Raw genomic sequence first — 19252 nt, 5'->3', positions numbered from 1 at the left:
GAGGGAGTATGTGAGAGAGAGAGACTGGCAAAGAGTTCATAAAAAGCCAGATCAATGGTGAATGTGTGTGCATGCTACACTTAAAAGTTTTTTTTATGGTGGAATACATCTACAGTTTTGTCTTGAATTACAGCATGACTTTACTTTTTAAACTGCCTGTATTGAGTTACTGCTGTTTAATGCAAACAGCTACAGTGATTGATTAGCGCTGTCCCAAAATCTAGTGAGATGCCTAGGCAGCATTTTAAGACATCACAAGTCTAACTTACACTGCACCAACAGATGCCAACAATCACTAGATTACAGTATGACACTTCTCAGACATTCCACGATTCGACAAATGCCATTTGAACACTTCTATCAGTGAAGACTAGCATCAACCAATGGCAATAGATGGAGATGGGTAACACACTGATCTGACAAAACAGTCTTTAGCCTATAGACACGGTCCAGATGGAACGACTGCTCTACAAGGTAGGGAAGAGCATTATGCTGCTTTATAAGATTTCTTTTTCTAAGACAATGTTACTGTACATGTATATTTCATGGATATGCCAATCCCAGAATGCACTGCGACAAGCTCAGTGAAAAGATTAGAGAAAATGTCAACTATAAATACTCATACTCAATACTAAAATGAAGTGCTGGACGAGCTAATCAAAAATGTTTAGTAGTTTAATAAATAGCTTCGCTATGCAGTAATGCTGATTCCTAATATTAGCAAAAATATAAAATAATTAAATGTAGTGAAAATTCTTACCCCATATTTGTGTGATATGTCGTTTTACAGTTACTAGAGTTGTTTTTAGCTTAGCAACATGTAGTTCCCTGTGAAATCAGTCATTATTTTGTTTCCATTTCAGGGAAATGTTGCAATTGTAACCAAGGTTACTAAAGCCCATATTAAACCTGTAAAAGAAAGAGAGAATTATTATAATGCACATATAATATATTTGATTATATTATTTTAATGTTTTAGAGATCAAATATTGCTGAAGAAACTTCGTAAATGTCACAAACTAGAAAAGAAATTAAATTAAACAATTAGAAATAGCTCCGCCCTTAGTGGGTTGCGTCATCTCTAGCGCTAAATAGAGGTGAATAGTCTCTCGTCACAGAGTGAAGTGAAATGGCCGCTGGAGCAGTGATGCGTGTCAGTTGCAGTTCTGAAGTTAAGAAAGTAAGTGAGAAATACTAGATTAACAATTGAAATTCATAATTAAAACATTAAAACGCTAGCAGGAAGTAGTTGTTTAAATAGTTCTAATCGCGTCTGTATTAACTCCAAGGGTTAAACGAGAAGATAAGCTGATTCATCTGACGGAAACTGCATAAAACAGATTTTCCTTGATTCATCTGAGGTTATTTCTAATCGTTATCATTTTATTCTTGGTAAGTGAGCTCATAAGCTACCATGTTTAGTTATGGTTTTTGCATTTGTTTGTCTTTTGCGGAGTTAAGTGTTCTTAAATGATACTGTGATTTGTGAAATATGTGAAATATGTTAAGAAATGTGAGTGAAGTGATAAATTGACTTGATTTGCTGTTTAAAATGTGTTTGCTATAAATTGACTTGATTTGCTGTTTAAAAGTGTTTATGTGCGTTTGCTAACTTTATGAGTGTAATGTAGCTCACGTGGAGTTTTGCTAACCATGCGGTCTCGTGTAGTACGAGCTATAAGCTAATCGAGTGCACATACGTCATTCTAAGACATTATTCTTCATTAATATAGTTATATTTCTGTTAAAGAAATGTGTTAAAAAGGAAATAAGTGTTGTGTATTGTGTATTGATTCATTTTAAAACATTTATTGTTGAAACTGATCATCTGAAATGGTGATGTTAATTCACTGTTCACTGTAATTAATTGTGATTTTTCGGCCTTGTCTTCGCAAGGTTGGGTTTTCTTTTCCTCCACTCTTTTCTATGTTTTGTTTCTTCTCTGTCCTTCCATATCTCTCTTTGATATTGAATGAGGAGTTTCTTGGAGTTCTGAGTTAGAACTGTTTCTGCCATCAACGAGGAGTGCTCAACATTGGTGGAAACTGGCGGGCCAACCTGGTTTTTCTTGAGCTTGGACAACGTTTCATGTTTCATCGAAGTGGTAGGACCACACATACTCATTTTTTCCTTCCCTGGATACTATCAAAACTGTGAACAAGAACTGTTTTTTTTCTTTCCCTTTTCAATCTCGGGAGTTTGCATATTGGCGTTCTTTAACTGAACACTGAAACAGGAGTACGAAGGACACTGAACTGAGCTAAACTCCTGCTTATTTACCTGAGTCATTTCCATCAAAGACAGCTAATTGAAAGGAACTCTGATTTGGTTGTCATCTGACATTTTACTTGAAGTTTATCATCCAAATTGCTGTTTTATTTTTGGTTTGTTTTTTTCCCCATCTTTTATTGAAATTGTTCTGGAAAAAGAGAACACTAAGGTTATTGAGTCCTATAACTGTACTTCGGGTTTTAAGTGTTAACTGGTTGTACCATTTATGTGAAAAAAGGAACACGGTTGTTTGATAGCTATAAACCAAACCAAGCTAGAAATTAATCTGAGTAAATAAGGAGTACCAGAACTAAGTAAAGAACTAACAGAATAACTACAGAACTAAATAACACTCAAAGAGTCGTTATCTGAGTAAAAACTGCTTTATTTCTATAATTTAATTAAAAAGGGGTTCTTTTGTTAATTTTTCCCTTTTTCTGAAGCTGTCATTTAGTTTTTTTCTTGTCTTTTCCCAACGCAAACAAATTAAAACAAAGAAATACAAAAGAAAAATACTTACCTTTTCAACTATAACCCTGTCTTGTGTTATTATTTCCCTTGTCTTGCTGCAACGCTGGCTCAAGAGCGAACGTAGTCTTCTGATCTGGTCCAAGGCATTAGAAAGTGGTTTATGTTTAGATTGTAGGTCACGTGCTACACTGGCATGAGTGCTGAATTACAATGTAAAAATAAATAATGCTTGAAAAATAATAAACAACTTAAAAATTTTTTTCCCATTATTTCATTATTTGTTTACTTGCTACTTTGTAGTTGTACCAGCTTTAAGCTTTCATTTAAAAAAAGAAGCTTTTCTATCACAATATACTACGATTTTTAAGTTAACCCAAAAAGGAAAGCAGATGAATTGGATTAATGAAAACCTTTTTCTGAATTATTTTTTTTTCATTCAATTATTATTATTATTATTATTATTATTATTATTATTATTATTATTATTATTATTATTTGGACTCACATTGTTTTCTAAAAAGGAAGAAGAAAAAAATGTCAAGATTATGGTGAAGCTTTTTTTTTGGCAGATTTTTAAAGGTTTTAAAAAATAATAAATGTGAAATGTATAATACATGTGAATTTTACAATTATAAAATTCTGCTAAAAATGTGTATTATTCAAGCTATTCAAATGATATATTTAGTTATTTTAGAGTGTGTGGTATTACAATGTCATAGCACCTAAGGTAAAATTGTATATAATTTTGTAAACACTAAAACTAAAATCATGTAAATATGTCTATGCTATTGATACAGTGAGCATTTTACTTCACTTACTTCACTTTAACGTTCACTTGTAAGTGCCACTTTACCAACTCACTGTAATGTAGATTTTTTTTTTTTGATTTGACAATTAATTCCACTAGCCAACATTTTAGTCATTAATTAAGTTCTAAGAACACCCCATGTTTGCAGTCTACAATACGAAGTACATTCTATAGACCAATTTGGAGTAGACGTCATAGTTACGTCACTTGCAGCTGTGTGTGCATTGTGGTGGCAGAAAAACACTGGCAACAAGTATTGAGAAACGGGTAAAATCCATGGAATAAGAGAAAAAAAGGTAATGCTTTAGAATAGGGAACACATGTTCACTATTAGCTAAGAGTTTTCCCTCAATAAACTCCTAATTTGCTGCTTATTAATAGTTAGTAAGGAAGGCGTTATTTTTAGGTATTGGTTCGGGACGGGTTAAGGGCTCTAGATCATGCAGAATAATGCATTAATATGTGCCTAATAAGTACTAATAATCAGCCAATATGCTAGTAATATCCATGCTAATAAGAAGCTAGTTAATACAGAGGATTGGTCCTTAAAATAAAGTGTTACCAAACAAATTGTGCCTTTGGTTGTTCAGAATCTGAATGCAAATCATTTTTATAGAATACTGTCATCAACGATGCCATTTGAATGTAAAACACAGACATTTAAACGGACAGACTACGGATGAAAATTGCTATGATAACTCTACTTTTAAAGCATAAATTTAATTTAAACAACAGGTCTACATAATATTCACATATGCAGTTCATAGGGGACATATTGTATTAGCCCTCCAGTTAAAGTATGAAATACTATTTAAACCTATAACATTTTATATAAAATGTACCTATTTTATCTCACTACGCCCACAAAAACAGTCATCACTGTTTGCAAACACCGAACTGGTCTATTATGATGCACATCACTTGTTTCATAAACTGCTGATTTACTTCACTTGAATTCATATCTATTTTAGGTGTACATGGTCATAGGGATGTAAATTCTCAAACATCACAACACAGGATATTTCTGAGGCAACAGGTTTACAAAAGTGACCAATAAAGGCTGGGTGTCCTAGTGAACCTTTGACCTGTGAATTCCCCCCATGTTGTCTTTCAAATAACCTTTCCGTATGGTACTTCCTGTCATGTGAGACAGGTCAATGCAAGCAGAGCAGAGCTCCACAGTGGGCCTGTCGCTCAAAACCCATGACCTCATCTTGACATTGCAAATTTGATTCTTCTCGGTCCAACACACCGATTGCTGAAATACCCAACAGAACTGGGTGATGTGAGAAATTCTCCAATAAAGGTAATACTGGAAGACTGCTGTCTCAGTGGAATATTCTCTAGGCATGTTGCAAAGGGACCATTTGTCTTCCTCAATGTGTATATTATCTGCCCAAACTTTCAGTTTAGGATGATTTATAACCATTGAATGGGCAGCCTGGGGTTTAAAGACTCCACACGATGGGTTTTTGTTCGTCCTAAATGAAAGAACCTTCATGTGTCTCTGGTTGTATGATAGGTAGTCACCTCAGTCAACTTTTGGCCAGTCCCCACACATTCCGACCCTCTACATTTAACCCCAATTACTTAATTTCACCAATTTTACCAATTACCTTTCTAATCGGAAAAGCATTTGCTTATGTTGCAACCCCTGGATGAAGTACAGAGGAAAGCTCTTGCCCTTATCAAAAACATTTGCTTGATCATTTCAGGATCAATTGTCCTAAATCATGTTTGGGGATAAAATGAAACAAAAATACCCCAGGACACCCAAGTCTGCATTTTGATAATGTGTGAACAAAACTTTCAAAGGTTGAACAGAAACACCTCTCACCTTTAAACACATGAGTTTTTTTCACAGCTGTAGTCTGTTTAGATATCTTGCATGACTGAATTATATTAATTCAAGCAGAGACATAAAACTCCATGGGAGACAAAGAGTGGGCCAGAGAAGGAAAGGGAGCTTGTCTCTCCAAGTTTTCAGAGCTAGTGGTTCCTTATTCCCTTGAAAGTAACTCCAAGACCTTTTAAACTCAAGAGACATGAGTAGAAAGTTTGAAAAGAAAGATTTAGGCCTGTACATTGAATTATGTATAACGTGCAAGCACTTTCAACTCAAATTGAATCAGGAGGTTCAAGTACTCTAATATAAAGTCTACTTAAAGAGTACTTAAAGGCTTTAAAATGTTGATTTTTATAGTATATGAATCTTTAAAACCTTCCCAAGTAATATTTCTTTATTTATTGTATTTACTCTAAGAATTTTGCAATGTGAGTTCAGCAAAATATTGTGCTGTTCAAGATGCAAGTTGACTTTCATTTAACTAAAGATCATTTCATGGCTATAAGAACATAGGTTACATGATGTTTGTCAAAAAGACTGACTGCAACTTGGCCAAACTGGTGACCACCTAAATGTGTTTGCATTGTATTTTCCTTTCTTGCTTTCGTGCTAAGATTATTTTTGATGAAAAGATCATGGAAAATGAGCCAGTGGACTTTATTCTTGTTTGTTCTGTGTTCCATTTCAAACAGCACTGCTCATCCTGTATGCAGTGTTTCAATATTCACAGATCTGAAGGAATACTTTAGCCATAGATTATTGAATCAGTCCATTAAACCTTCCCAGTAAGCCACTCAGGCCACACTTTAACTGACTACTCTGGTTATGCTCCTATTAGCCACATCATCTTTCATTCTCAGATCAAATGTGTTTACATGGAAGATTTGATGAGCCTGTAATGGCATATGTCCATGCCATCTGAGTGTTTATTTCAGATGTCAGTTCTATTAAGCAAACTGGGACGCTGGATGTAAAATAACTAGCTAGACAGATGTAGATAAATAGATGCAACTCAAATGAATTTAAAGATTTTTAATTGCCCAGTTTTGTACACAGTATAAACAGACAATGCTTGTGGCTCATCTGCAGACACAGTCAGTGTTTTACGAGTCTTCAGTGTGATTCGCGCCATTCGGTGTGTCCACCTCCACCTGGCAGTTACATCAAGTGTATTGTTACCTCTGTGCAGACATCTTCACAGAGCCCTGGGAGTGCTTGAGAACATGACATGAGCTAAACCCATTTCCATTTCAGGGAATAGTCTTTTAGTGGAACTTATTCAGGATGTCCAAGCTGCTTTTTTCCATACAGTGACCAAGGCTGTGCACCATGAAGAAATTAAAATTCAACTCCTGAATTTGAATTGAGGTAGTGACCAGAAATCAGAATAAAATATTAACGCAAGAAACTATAATTCAAATAAATAAAAAAACTGAGGAAGCTAAATCAAAGAAATTTCGAAAAATTGTTATCAAGTACAAGCTTTAATGGCTAGATAGATAGATAGATAGATCGATAGATAGATTCAATTTCTTTCCTTCCTTCAGTTAGATTCAAATCATCTCATGAACTGAAAGGGACACAATTATGAATTTTACACAACTTTGACAATAACTGCACCAGCATTGGTACAGCTGTGCCGCATGGCATGCATCTTGTTGGCCACATGCATCCTTCATACATAAAGTACACATGGTCACAGACAGCATTACAATAAACTTCCATGAATTCTGCAACGCCCAGTAAGGTCTTGACCACGATAAATTTGCCCTATTCTATACATGACTGGAGCTTTCAGATGGAATCCTCTCCACCTGTGGCCGATATCGCCTGCCAAGTCTACGGCTACGAACAGAATAATGAACTCTTTTTACAGAACTGTGAGTTTCATCTCTAGTCTGACCCATGAAATCATCTTTGATTTATAGACTAACATGACAGCTTGCACTGAGGGATTATACTGCAGCGCTGCAGACACCTTTAAGTGCTCAGTCTAGACTCGGGCTACATGGCTACTCCAGCCTGCTTACACTGTATATATCATAAACAAAAAGCATCGCCATGGCAATCGTCCTTCCTGATACAGCGTGAAAATAATTGTTCTATTCATCCCTCATCAGTCGCTGATGAAATAGAAGAACGAAGGCCAAGCAAGGTCCTTGTGTGTAAGAGCAGTCTGAGGTCTCAGGAATTCCCCTACTCACTATACTAACAGACGCCACAGTTAGAGAGAAAAAACAGATTCATCAGGTCATGTATTTATTTTTCAAGGACATGATGCTTTACAAAGGAAACAGCATGATGGATACGCATTATAAAGTATTTTCTTTTATTTGGCACAAACACAAAAGTGCTTTATGACAATACTGCCTTAGTAAAAGCCCTCATCAATTACAATCCATATTGTAAAACAAAGTAACTTTTCTTATCATATATTGCTGCCACTTTGATATACGCTTTAAATCATAATCTTCTTAAAAATTTGGTAAACATTCAAATAATGCTTGTAAATAAAATCAGGGCTTTTCCAGGAAATGAAGGCAGGGCAATAATTGGAAATTAAGGTTTGGCATCACTGGAAAAGCTTTCTTGCAAATGTTCTGGACATTGATGGATGACATAAGATTATGTGAAATAATAACAATCACAAGAGGCATCTGTGCCTCATTTATATGCAAATGCTCTGGTCTCACTTTCTGGAAGATTTACATAGCAATGTGATATTGGCACATGCTGAAATTGCATAGATTGTGTGGGACTGTCAATTATTTTGACAGGACAATTCAAACATTCAACCGAACCAGCATACGATAATTTCATATTACATTTCAATTTCATATTTCAAATATTTTGCTAAGAAACACGTAAGAAAGCTATAACCCATAATGTTGTATAAATAGACTGGTCTTCCCTCCACGTAATACTTATTATAATAATACAGGTTCATCACCCTTCTTGTCAATGAATTGCCTTTTATCGTTGTCATCACAGAGACAAATCCAGCTTCTTAATTTCACATTTTGGTCAGATAGGCAAGTCTTGAAGAGTTACATTTCCTCATATTTATTGAAAATAGAGAATCTTTGGTGGCAAAGCAAAAAATAAAAGTCTATATAAAAGGCAATAAAATACATTATGCAAATACAAAGTACAGCACAATCAAAAAATACTCAGAAGTTCTGTTTTGGATTTCAGTTTAAAAACGTATACATAATATATTTTATATATATAAAACCAAGCTAAAATTAAAAATCATAAATTACTTAAGCAAAAAACGAGTCTCGTCTGACTCTATCCCAAACACTCACACAATGCAAACATAACCACTGAGGTATTTTGTGCCTTAAAGTTCTATATCAAGCATTATGCATAATGAGAGTGAACGTGAAAGTGCAAAGAAGTTGTCATTTGTTGGTGGAATACTAAAACATCAAGAGTGTCAAAGCTCACATATTACAAAGTTTATCCTCTATCACGTCAAAGGAATATCCTTAGTAACAGTCACAGCAGCAATGATGTCTCCTCACTTCCTGTCACCTGTGGACAGCCGGCCTTCAGATAGCAGTCTGAGATTGTTTTTAATGTAAACGTAGAAAGGACGAAGGGCACTGGGAAATACTATACGTCAAGAACCATATCATACTGTTGTCCTTTCTTCCTCTTGCCACACTTGATAATGAGGACAGCGTACAAAGTCAAGAACACGACCCAGTAGCTGGTATACACGATTGCGCCGATTATCAAAATGACTTTTTCGGACTCCGGAAAAGGCGTTCGTGTCTCTTGGATTATTGTATAAATAATGCCAACAAAAAGAATGGTGAACCAAACTGATATCGGAATAAGTCCGATAAAGTTCACCACCACGGTCTTCCTTCCAGACGTTCCCCAACCGGATTTGTTTATGGTGGCTATTGCGAACATCTTTGCCGGTAGCAGACTCGACATGTATAACACGGAGTAGAAGGACATGAAGACCATGACGATGTTTCCGCGGAGGCAACTGGCGAATGAAGACTTGATGAGCGCCACCACCTGGACGATCAGCAGGAACAGAAGGATATTCCAGATCCTGCCCTGGTAGAAGAGCTGGATCGCAGTGGCGATGAGAAAGAAGGGGAAGAAGCCGGTGATGACGGCTTCGTAGGTCATCCACAAGTGGTGCTTGTGAAACCACATGGAGTTGTAAAGCCACTCTCTGAAATACGATTTACTCCAGCGGGTCTGCTGGTTGAGCCAGCGTAGGTAGGTAATGGGCGTCTCGGTCAAGCACTTGGAGCGGGCGGTGTATTTCGTGGCATATCCCAGGCTCAGGACTCGATTGGTCAGGTGGCGGTCATCGCCGAAACTGCAGTGGCTTCCCATGAATGTCTGATTGTACCAGTCCTCCAGGAACTCATGAAGCAGGGAGTTCCTGTACATCCCCAAGGGCCCGCTGATACATTGAACGCACCCGAAATATGACTGGCAAGCTCTTTCGATGTTGAACGCCATCCAATATCTCACACTGCTGAGGAAGGAGACCCACGATTCGTATTTGTTCAGAATCTAGAGGGACAGAATAACAAACAGGATTAAAATTCAAAGGGAATCTATAGTTCAACATACAGAATGACATATGTATGTCTTGGTCACCTGCCACATAGATGTATGGAAATAACACAGAATGTAGATTGAAACACTAAAGAACCGTGAGAAACTAGTAAAGATCTAAAGGCTCTTTGTACAGGATGCACAGTAATATGCATTTCTGTTGACATATGAACACAAAAATAGTATATTTAAGTACTTTGAACAACTTTATCGATTCACCCTGCCTCCTCCACCCCAAAGAACAACAACTGCCCTGACTATAAATCTGAAGACTGGAGTGGGGGAAAACCCTGAATTCAGATGTTACACAGATTTTTTTCAGTCCATGTAGCTATACTGAAGTCTTACTCTGTATGTAACCCACAAACAGTATGTTTTCTTTAAGTCTAACCTGTGGTTTCATAGACTTAAGCCTAGTCCCAGACTAAAATGCATGTCTGGGTTGTTTTAACTGGAAGAAACTTGCACTGACAGATCTTAAAATATGTCAGATCCATTGGTTTGTCTCAAGATGCACATCAGCAGTGTTTTTGTCTAAGGAACATTTATAAAAGTTACTTAAATGTCCTAACTGACCTATAGCCTAATCCTGGCTTAATCTAAGCCCTGTCTGTAAAACCAGGCCTAAAATACGATATGATACGATACGATACGATACAACTTTATTGTCAGACAAGGTCTGAAATTTGTCTTGCGTTACAGCAGGTTCACTCACAATTACAAAACTTTATCACATGGACAAAAGGCCGACAAAACTTTCACAATCACATAAAAAAAAAAAAAATACAAAAAAACATATACATATACATATACATATAATATATATATATATATATATATATATATATACTGTATATACACATACATTTTCAAAACTCCGGTACAGATTTAATTTTGTGTACAGATTAAGTAAAAGTAAAAGTACAGATTTATAATAGCAAATCCATTAAATATCAAAAGGAAGAATTTCCCACATGGATATTATACAATGGCACTTGTCACTGCTTTAGCTAAAATATCAAACCAAATGGTATCTACAAACAAATAATGACTTCTCAGAATTAACAGCATTTCTTCCCCCCAGTTTTAAAGAAATTGATTAATTGATTGATTGATTGATTGGATTGATTGACTTCCACTAAAACTCAACTTTGAACATTTTTAAAGTTAATGAAAAAATGCCTATATATGCTTATGTCATGTAAATTCTTGATGCTGTAGATGGATACATTAAAACTGCAAGAGAACACATACCTGTACATCTCCACCTACTCCTCCAACCATGGGATCTTCTTCCAGAACCTTCACCATCTCCACTGAGGAGGCCGGGTCCAACATGGTGTCTGAATCACATACCTGCATCCAGCACAATATACATACATCAATAAAGGATACACAAGATTTACCTTTAAAAATAAAAATGTACATATGTTTGAACAAAATGTTCTCCTAAAAATTCAGTTAAACCAGTGTTTGCACCACATGCACTGATGCATCACCTAATATCTAAATAATACCTATATAATACCTAATACCTATATAATGCCTAATATTATCATTAATATGACATGTGTTCCTTCGAAGAGATTTATCGTTGGTGCAAATATAATTTTTTTCCACAATCACATCTATAGAAACCAGCTTGTCTTTGTTTGAGTGGTCACGATGAATCAAACGTGCTGCTAAATATATTGGGACAAGTATATCAATCTCTCCTGGAGGTCATTTTAATTTATTTACATTTTTAATTTAATTTTCCATTTAAAGTTCTGGCTTACATGTTCAGTTATAGGGTCAAAAATGTAGGCTCATCAAACACGAGCACACACTGTTCAAATTTTAGTAGAGATTTGGTTTAAGTGCTCTAACATTAAAACATTAAGCAAGCATCGCCCAGAAGTTATCTCGCTTTTTCCGGGGAAAGTCATGTATGCTTTTACAACTAAACCCCATAGTGAGACTAACCACAGGCCAGGTAGAAAGATCAGTGATAAGTTAAACACAATTAGGCCTCTACACTCAGAGCAAAGGCCAGGGATCTCATTGGAACCAGGTGGCATGTGGATAAAATAACATCATTTGTTCAGTATACAAGGGAGCCTTCACAAAATTACCCATAAATGACAGCTTCAGGTTTACCTTTCTCAGAGACTGTTCACACAGAACACATACTTAATTTTCAACTTAACGCAGCTTTTCAAAAATGTGATGTTTATGCATCAAACGGCCAAATATGTAGTGTATATTTACATACAAAAACAACTAACTGAAATGCAAAAACATGTTCTGTGAGAACCGACGTTCAGATGTTCTTCTAGGTTTTGAGTTTGGTGAGCTTGAATCTTTCTTACATCAAAAGCGATTTCACAATTGTTTGGATTACATAAGAGGACATTTGATCATTAGTTTTGCTGATAAATCTTCAGAAAGACATTTTGTTGCAAATAGTTTGAAGAAAAGTAAATATTCTCACGTAGCGTTCTACCAAAGCCAGAGAAAGTCTATTTTGTGATGTGAAAACCCATGTATACAGTTGTTCTCAACTGTAAAATTCTCCTAAATAATTAGCCTCCTTTGTTTGGAGCTTGTAAAAATTCAGGAGCGGGAATTATATGTTTAGAATAAACCACCACAGAAAAGGTCCTTGGGGGTTTAATGTATTTATGTGACTTATTTATGAACATGTATTTATGTGACACGTTCCCTTGAGCTAAATAACCACTCAACGTCATGAGCTAATAGTATGTGCTCCGAGATGGCATGGAAAATACCAGCGATCTGTTCTGGAAATGCCAGAAATATCCCCGAGATATGCAAACGAATTCCCACAGAAGTTCCTCAATGAACAGCATCAGTGTTAACCAGGAATGTATTTTCCTCACTCTCAGTGCACTACATGCTTCAGCCTAGCATCCACTTTTGGAGTCACAAAAGCTTCTTTGTACAATTTGCCTGTGTTGCCCTCGTGTACTTGGCTAGGCAAGGCTTGAGCCGCCTGAGAGAGATAGACTCACCTGTACGTAGTCGACACTTCTTCCCAGGGCTTTGAAGGCGGTGTACATCACCTCCCTCTTCCCGCCCCACTTCTGCATGATGCACACACACTTATTGTTGAGAACCAGGCGAGAAACGTGCTGCAAGCTCTCAGCATACGATTCTTCGGTTTCCTCCGTTCCTTTCTGGTGGTAGTTGCTTTTCCAAATGTATGTGGCTGCCTTGTCCCGGCCCATGATGTCCCGAAAGATCTCCATCATGTAGCAGTCATCATCATTGTTCCCGTCGATAACCATAATAACCTTTATCCCAGGGTAGGTGAGCCTTTTCACTGATAATAAACACTTTTTCAGGTAGTTGGGGTCTTCCTGATAGGCTGCGATGCAAAGGGCCAGTGATTTGTTGAGTTTGATCGGTGTTTCCAGGGAACGTTTCATGTTCCTGTGTTCCAGTAGAGCAAACAAGCTCTGGATGATGAGGTGAACGACTAGAATTGCCCCATAAAGACCAAATGACAAGTAGTTGCCTGCAGTCGTTATGAGCTTATACCCCATGATATAAGCAGTAGAGATTCCCACAAGCAGCGAAATGCCGAACAGCGTCGTCCCAACAATCCTCAAGTAGGTGATCACTTTATCACATCTCATCTGAAAACAACAATAGGACATTGAGGGGTGAATATTTTGATTTGCAACAACTGGACCAAATACGTTCTTCTGAAGAACTGCTTTTGGTCCATACAATTAAAGTTAGAACGTCCAATGTTGTTTTGGACCCAATTTACTTTTATTGTACAGACAAAGACTGTTCTTCAGAATATCTTCTTGAACTAGTCATACAGGTTTGGAATGGCATGAGGGTGGGTAAATGAACACAATATTTTAATTTTTGGCAGAGCCATCCCTTTAAGAATAACTTCATGGACAGCACTCATAAATGAAATTAAAGCAAATGTGTGGACAGCTTTGTGGTGACGATGACAGACTTTTGCTCGTATGGAAGCATAAAATGCATGCATCTGTTCTCGCCGCATAAGTGACAGTTTATTTCAGACAGCATCGTATTTCTTCCTCTTTCCTCCTCTTCTGAATATCTGAGTGGTCTTTATGACCATTTGTTCCAAGTTTCCTTACTAATGCAGTTCCCCATCTGCTTGGCAGACGTGACTATGCAGCACCACCCTCTGACATCATCTGTTTATATCTCCGTGGGAACGCATGAACAGTGAAATTTAGATTTCAGAGGGCTCTACTAAAGACCCTCTGTCTTATTACTGCTGAACACGGCCATTGTATTAATGATGGCATCTTGTTTTATCGACTCAAATCTCGTTTCTTCTTTGATATCGTCCCTCTTGGTTTAGATTATAAAGCGGTTCTGGCCTGGGAGGGAGGTTGATATGATGGACTACAGCACAGTGTGAGTCTAACTGGCACGTGTCACAGCCTTTAACGTCATTCCGCATGTTTATGATGCCCTCTGGACCCTCCAAACCACACCTTATCCACATAGACACATGCGAGCCTGTTGGATTAAGGGTAGCATGTGGTGTTAATGTCTCAAACGCCTGTACTGCTCTCAGGGTATCCCCAAACCTGCTTTCATGTCTTGTTTAAACTCTAGATGAACCCAAACGGCTCATTTGAAAGTGCTAAGACTGCTGACAAGACAAAATGTAGCCCACACCTAAGAGGACACTAACACTTATCATGGCCGTACAGGATATCTGAAGCATCACTGTCTTTGTCGAGGACCTATTTTCTCATCTTTATACAAATTGGTAAAGGCTTTGCATCTCTAAGGATGAATGTGCAGGGTTTACATGTGCAGATTGACTCATCTTGTTGTGAATGGGGGTGTGCACCCCATTAGATAATCCCGTCGATGAAATGGTCCTGTGTGAAACATTTGCCATCAGTAGATTTTGTCTGACTGAATGAAATATGGTAATTTGGCTCGTTCACACCAAGGACGATAACTATAAAGTCATTCTATGTGAATAAGGAAGTCCAAACCACAACAATAATGATAATGACAGAGTAATGATCTTGTTGGAATTTTTTTTCAGAACGATAACCACAACAGTCAAACAGAATTCACCTAACTTTAGAACTTGAGAACATTTAATATGACAAAACTTCAGCATGCACTAATAATAAACAATGGAATCATCCCTTGTTGTGAATGCTAATATAGTTATCGTTATCTTTTTTGTTATCATTCTAGAACAACAGTTATATGTGTATATATAATGTTAATAATATATAATGTTTTTGTTTGCATTACTAGTTGCCTATATGTCATATATATTATCTCATGTATGTTATCTGGCTGTGATCCAACAGAGCAGGGAGGAGATACAAATTGTCAAGGATCACTGATAGTTGAATCATCCTCAATGGGGAAAACTATAGCTTTGAAGGTAGATGAAATATTACAGTCCAGGAAAAGTACATTCGCACTAGCCAAAAGAGACCCAGACCTGTAATGTCCCCTGAACGCCATCAGAAAATGAGTTTGCTTCTTTTATATTATATATGTATAGAAATATTATTAATTTAGAGAGGATATTTACACTATGCTTGAACATAGGGGGAGGTAGATTGTGTAGCTTAATTTGTTAGTATGAACAAAGAGGATTTGTTCATCTTTATCCTCAGATTTGGAGGAGCTTTCCTTTAGACAAAGCTTCATTTGAAACACAATAACTTGTGAAGGGCCATCAACGAGGCAGGAAATCCATGGCTCAGAGCTTAACACTCCTTTTGGTGAAATTGGATAGAAAAGTAGGGGATAATTTTTATTTAGCAACAGTGGATCCTGTGAGAGTTGTCTTCCAAAATTAGCAAAAAAGTACCTAGGTGATCTGTTGATCCTTTGTAATCTATCCTATTTTAATTTAGATATTCAAATATGAAATAATAAAAACAAATAAAATATAAAATAACTTAAAATACTCAAAAAAGAAAGATAGCTTTCAAAGACTGATGCAAACTTCCTAGCAAAGATGGTAGAATAAACTCAAGTTGTTTCACTGAAATTGTGTTGGTGGGAATTTTGGCACTGACACAAAACTAGAGACACTGCCTTGTGGCACGTCCTGCCCATCTGAGATAATCCAGTGTATTCCCAGGCATTGGAGGAAGCTTCTGCTTCTCCGAAGTGGGTGGTTCTGAGATGGTGGGGAACTTGGGGAACTGCCACGGCCGCCTCCCAGAGGAACTATCCAACCACCAGCACTGAAACACATCCATCACTCTGCCACGGCTCTGTGGTGTGGCCTTGTCAGACACTGTGGCCGCCATGTTCGCTGCTGTTCAGGCTGCTGCCGCCTGGCTTAGTGCTAAATTCTGCCTCCAGGCCTGTTTCTACCTTTCAACCTTCCAGGACTCTCATACCTCACTAGGTCTCACCTTTAGTCCAAAAAAAAAACAATGTTTTTTTAATGGCTAAGACTGTCAGAAGAAATAATGTGGCATTTCCACAAGTTGTTACAAGTGCCTTGAGGGCTAACTGCAATTAGGTTATTGTATGAACTTTGGCCACTAGAAGTCCCCTGGACTTGACACAACTCCTGCTGCCTGTAGTAGACTTTGGTGAACAGCTGGGTCTTATCTTACCAACTGGCAGCCTAATTTTCAATGACACAGTCACACATCCTGTACATTTACAACAGTAAAGTTTGGCATCCAATTATATCAAAGTAGCATTTCGGAGGTAAAATGTTATCAATGGTGGCTATAATTTTGAAATGAGAATTAGAAGCTGTAGTGCTAAGATACTGCACAGCTTTTCCCATTATATGATCAGTGCCTCATATGATAACTTTGAAGATTAGATGACTGTAAAGATACATTATGAAAATGCAAATGTTTGGGGAAACAGCTGAGAAACTATCGTTTTAAGGAGGAATTCATGTATGTTTAAGCAGCATGCAACTCATTGTTGGCATTGGGAGGTCTGACCCTCTCTAATTAAGGCTTGAACCCCCCAAAGAAAGTCAAAACAAAAGCGTGTATTCTTGTAACATACAAGTATATGTACGTTTCAGTAGCCTTTTCAAACAAACGCATAATTAGATTACAAGTTAGCCAGATCACAATACAAAAGACGCTGATGAACAAAAGTCCTGTTGGCTTGAAGAGGTTACCATGGCAATAGTAGACTGCTTGAAAGTTTAGGATTAGTTTTGGATGGTGCAGTCGAAAATTATACATATCAGTTTACACTAGGCTCTATCACTTTTTTAAAGCATTTTAGAAATAAGGACAATAAAAGGCGATAAAAATTGCTTCCTGAAATTGTGCTTACATAAAAACGACAAGTGTAGAAAAGGTTTCTGTTTAGTTTATATTATCCATTTGTTTCACATATTACCATGAAATCTCCTGAGGGAGACTACTGAAAAGCGGCATTACGCATCATTAGTAGATTGCGTCACCCTCAGTTTTATGGCTGCTGCTGGATTGCGCGCAATATCTTTTCTGCTCAGTTATTGGTCAGAGGGTCCATGGTATTTAATTAGCCTATAGCCCTGGTAGAATCGCAAATACTGAATAAATGTTTTAAATATATCAAGCTGACATTGTTTAGTAACCTCACTGTTATTGAGGAAATAGCATTTGTATAAATGTAAAAATATGAAACCTGTCAGAAAGAGCAGCTGATGTGCACAGGCTTACCAACAAAGATTCAAGAGAAGCAAACACGAAGTAGGCTACATGAATAATATTCCAGATAAAATATCTGCTGTTCTTTATCAGCTGTACTGTCGAGTCGTGTTATTCAGAAATATGGTGAAATTAAACAGGCTGCTACAACCTGTTGGACTTTGAAAAAATTGGCACGTGAAGGTATTGCAATCACTTATGGCTGAACTCCGTTCATTCAAATGTACCCCCTACCCTTCTGATTGTTTAAAATAACTCTGTAGCAACATGAAATGCATGCAAAGAAACTATGCACCTAACAGAACAACGTGTATCATTCGAAAGAGTTACCCATTAAATGAATCATGATCATACAGTACCTTGGAGCAGCTGTGTGGAGATGTCCCGTTAGTTTAACAGGGATGCTGTCCGACGAGGCTCTGCACGCTCCAGACACTGGACAAAACTTCCAATGCAAGTTTTTGGGTAAAATAGAGAAGACACCGGCATGGAGCATCTAAAAACAAAGATGTGCAGTATCCACGTTTTCCATAAAACGAATGAACATTCAAGTTTCTCGCCTCCTCCAACACATTATATAGTGTAGTTTGCATCAGTCTGCTGTGATGAGGTCTGTTGGAGCATCTTGGCAGTTCATTCTGACGTTGTCAGCTGTTAAAAGAATAAAAGTTATCCAACAGTAGCCAATGTTGGTGACTAAAAATGCAGCTCATTCAAGTTTTTCCAAGCATACAGGTTGAAGCAGTGAACTGTCCTTTTCTGCGTCTAATTTCTTCCAGACGCTTTAACTTTATGCGTCCGGTAAGCCATACATTTGTAAGACTCGTTTAACCGGGCAGGGGTTTGGACTTGTTTTAATAAGGGGGTTGGTTCGGGGGCGAGGAGGAGTGAACATCTAAGAGAAAAAAACTGCTGCCCATTCAAACTTCCGAAATGGGGGTGGGTATGAGTTAATCAAGCATTTAGCCAAACAGTCTTCTGCTAAAAAACGGCAAGCTGTGGAGATATTTCTAAAAAAAATAAAAAAATAATTATAACATTAAATTATTAAAACTATTAATTATGAAATAACAATTACTAGGAATAACTATGAAAAATAAATGAATTAATTCCTACCAAATGCATACAAACAAGAAATGTGTTTTGGAACATTCTGAGTATTATTTACCTAAATGCATTAAAAATCAGTCGCTAATTTGCCAATTTCTAGTAAAATACAGCTAATCAAACACGCCTGAGAATTTTTTGATGGTCATTGATTCTCAGTGGTGCTTGTGATTGTGAGGGCAGGAGGCGCAACACACATATTTACCACAAGAGTGCGCCACACAATTCTAAATCTGTTCACATTCACAGCAGTGAAAGTTGATTTGCAACACTGATCACTGATGCAGATTCCAGTGTGGGCCAAAATCAATGTAACAATGTATTTGATATGCATATGCATATTATGTTGTTTTATTTTTCTTTCTTTCTTTCTTTCTTTCTTTCCATGAAAACTCACAAATAGATCAGTATTGAGCAATCTTTCACTCAGCACAAGAACATCAGCAATTCAAAAAATGAATAAATAAATAAATCAACAAGTAACCTATAGCA

At 37.1% G+C, this 19252-nt stretch overlaps 1 protein-coding gene and 1 long non-coding RNA gene across 2 annotated transcripts; one reads left to right on the top strand and one right to left on the bottom strand.

The window, feature by feature from the left end:
- The first annotated feature begins 924 nt into the window (after window positions 1-924).
- On the top strand, window positions 925-2135 carry LOC107685569 (uncharacterized). Its single transcript, XR_001633964.1, has 3 exons — window positions 925-1180; window positions 1290-1392; window positions 1897-2135. It is a non-coding gene; the product is annotated as an uncharacterized LOC107685569 (long non-coding RNA).
- Window positions 2136-8737: 6602 nt separating this feature from the next.
- Window positions 8738-18464, bottom strand: LOC107685568 (hyaluronan synthase 2-like). Its single transcript, XM_016482201.1, has 4 exons — window positions 18013-18464; window positions 13004-13630; window positions 11244-11345; window positions 8738-9944 (listed from the first exon to the last, which is right to left on the bottom strand). The coding sequence occupies exons 2-4, from the start codon at window positions 13628-13630 to the stop codon at window positions 9015-9017; spliced, it is 1659 nt and encodes a 552-aa protein (XP_016337687.1). The 5' UTR covers window positions 18013-18464; the 3' UTR covers window positions 8738-9014.
- Window positions 18465-19252: the final 788 nt, after the last annotated feature.

This window comes from Sinocyclocheilus anshuiensis, unplaced genomic scaffold (assembly GCF_001515605.1).
Source record: "Sinocyclocheilus anshuiensis isolate Anshui unplaced genomic scaffold, SAMN03320099.WGS_v1.1 scaffold185, whole genome shotgun sequence".
In the NCBI taxonomy this organism is placed as follows: Eukaryota; Metazoa; Chordata; class Actinopteri; order Cypriniformes; family Cyprinidae; genus Sinocyclocheilus; species Sinocyclocheilus anshuiensis.
The sequence above is the reverse complement of the archived record's forward strand: the minus strand, read 5'-3'. Positions and strand labels throughout refer to the sequence as shown.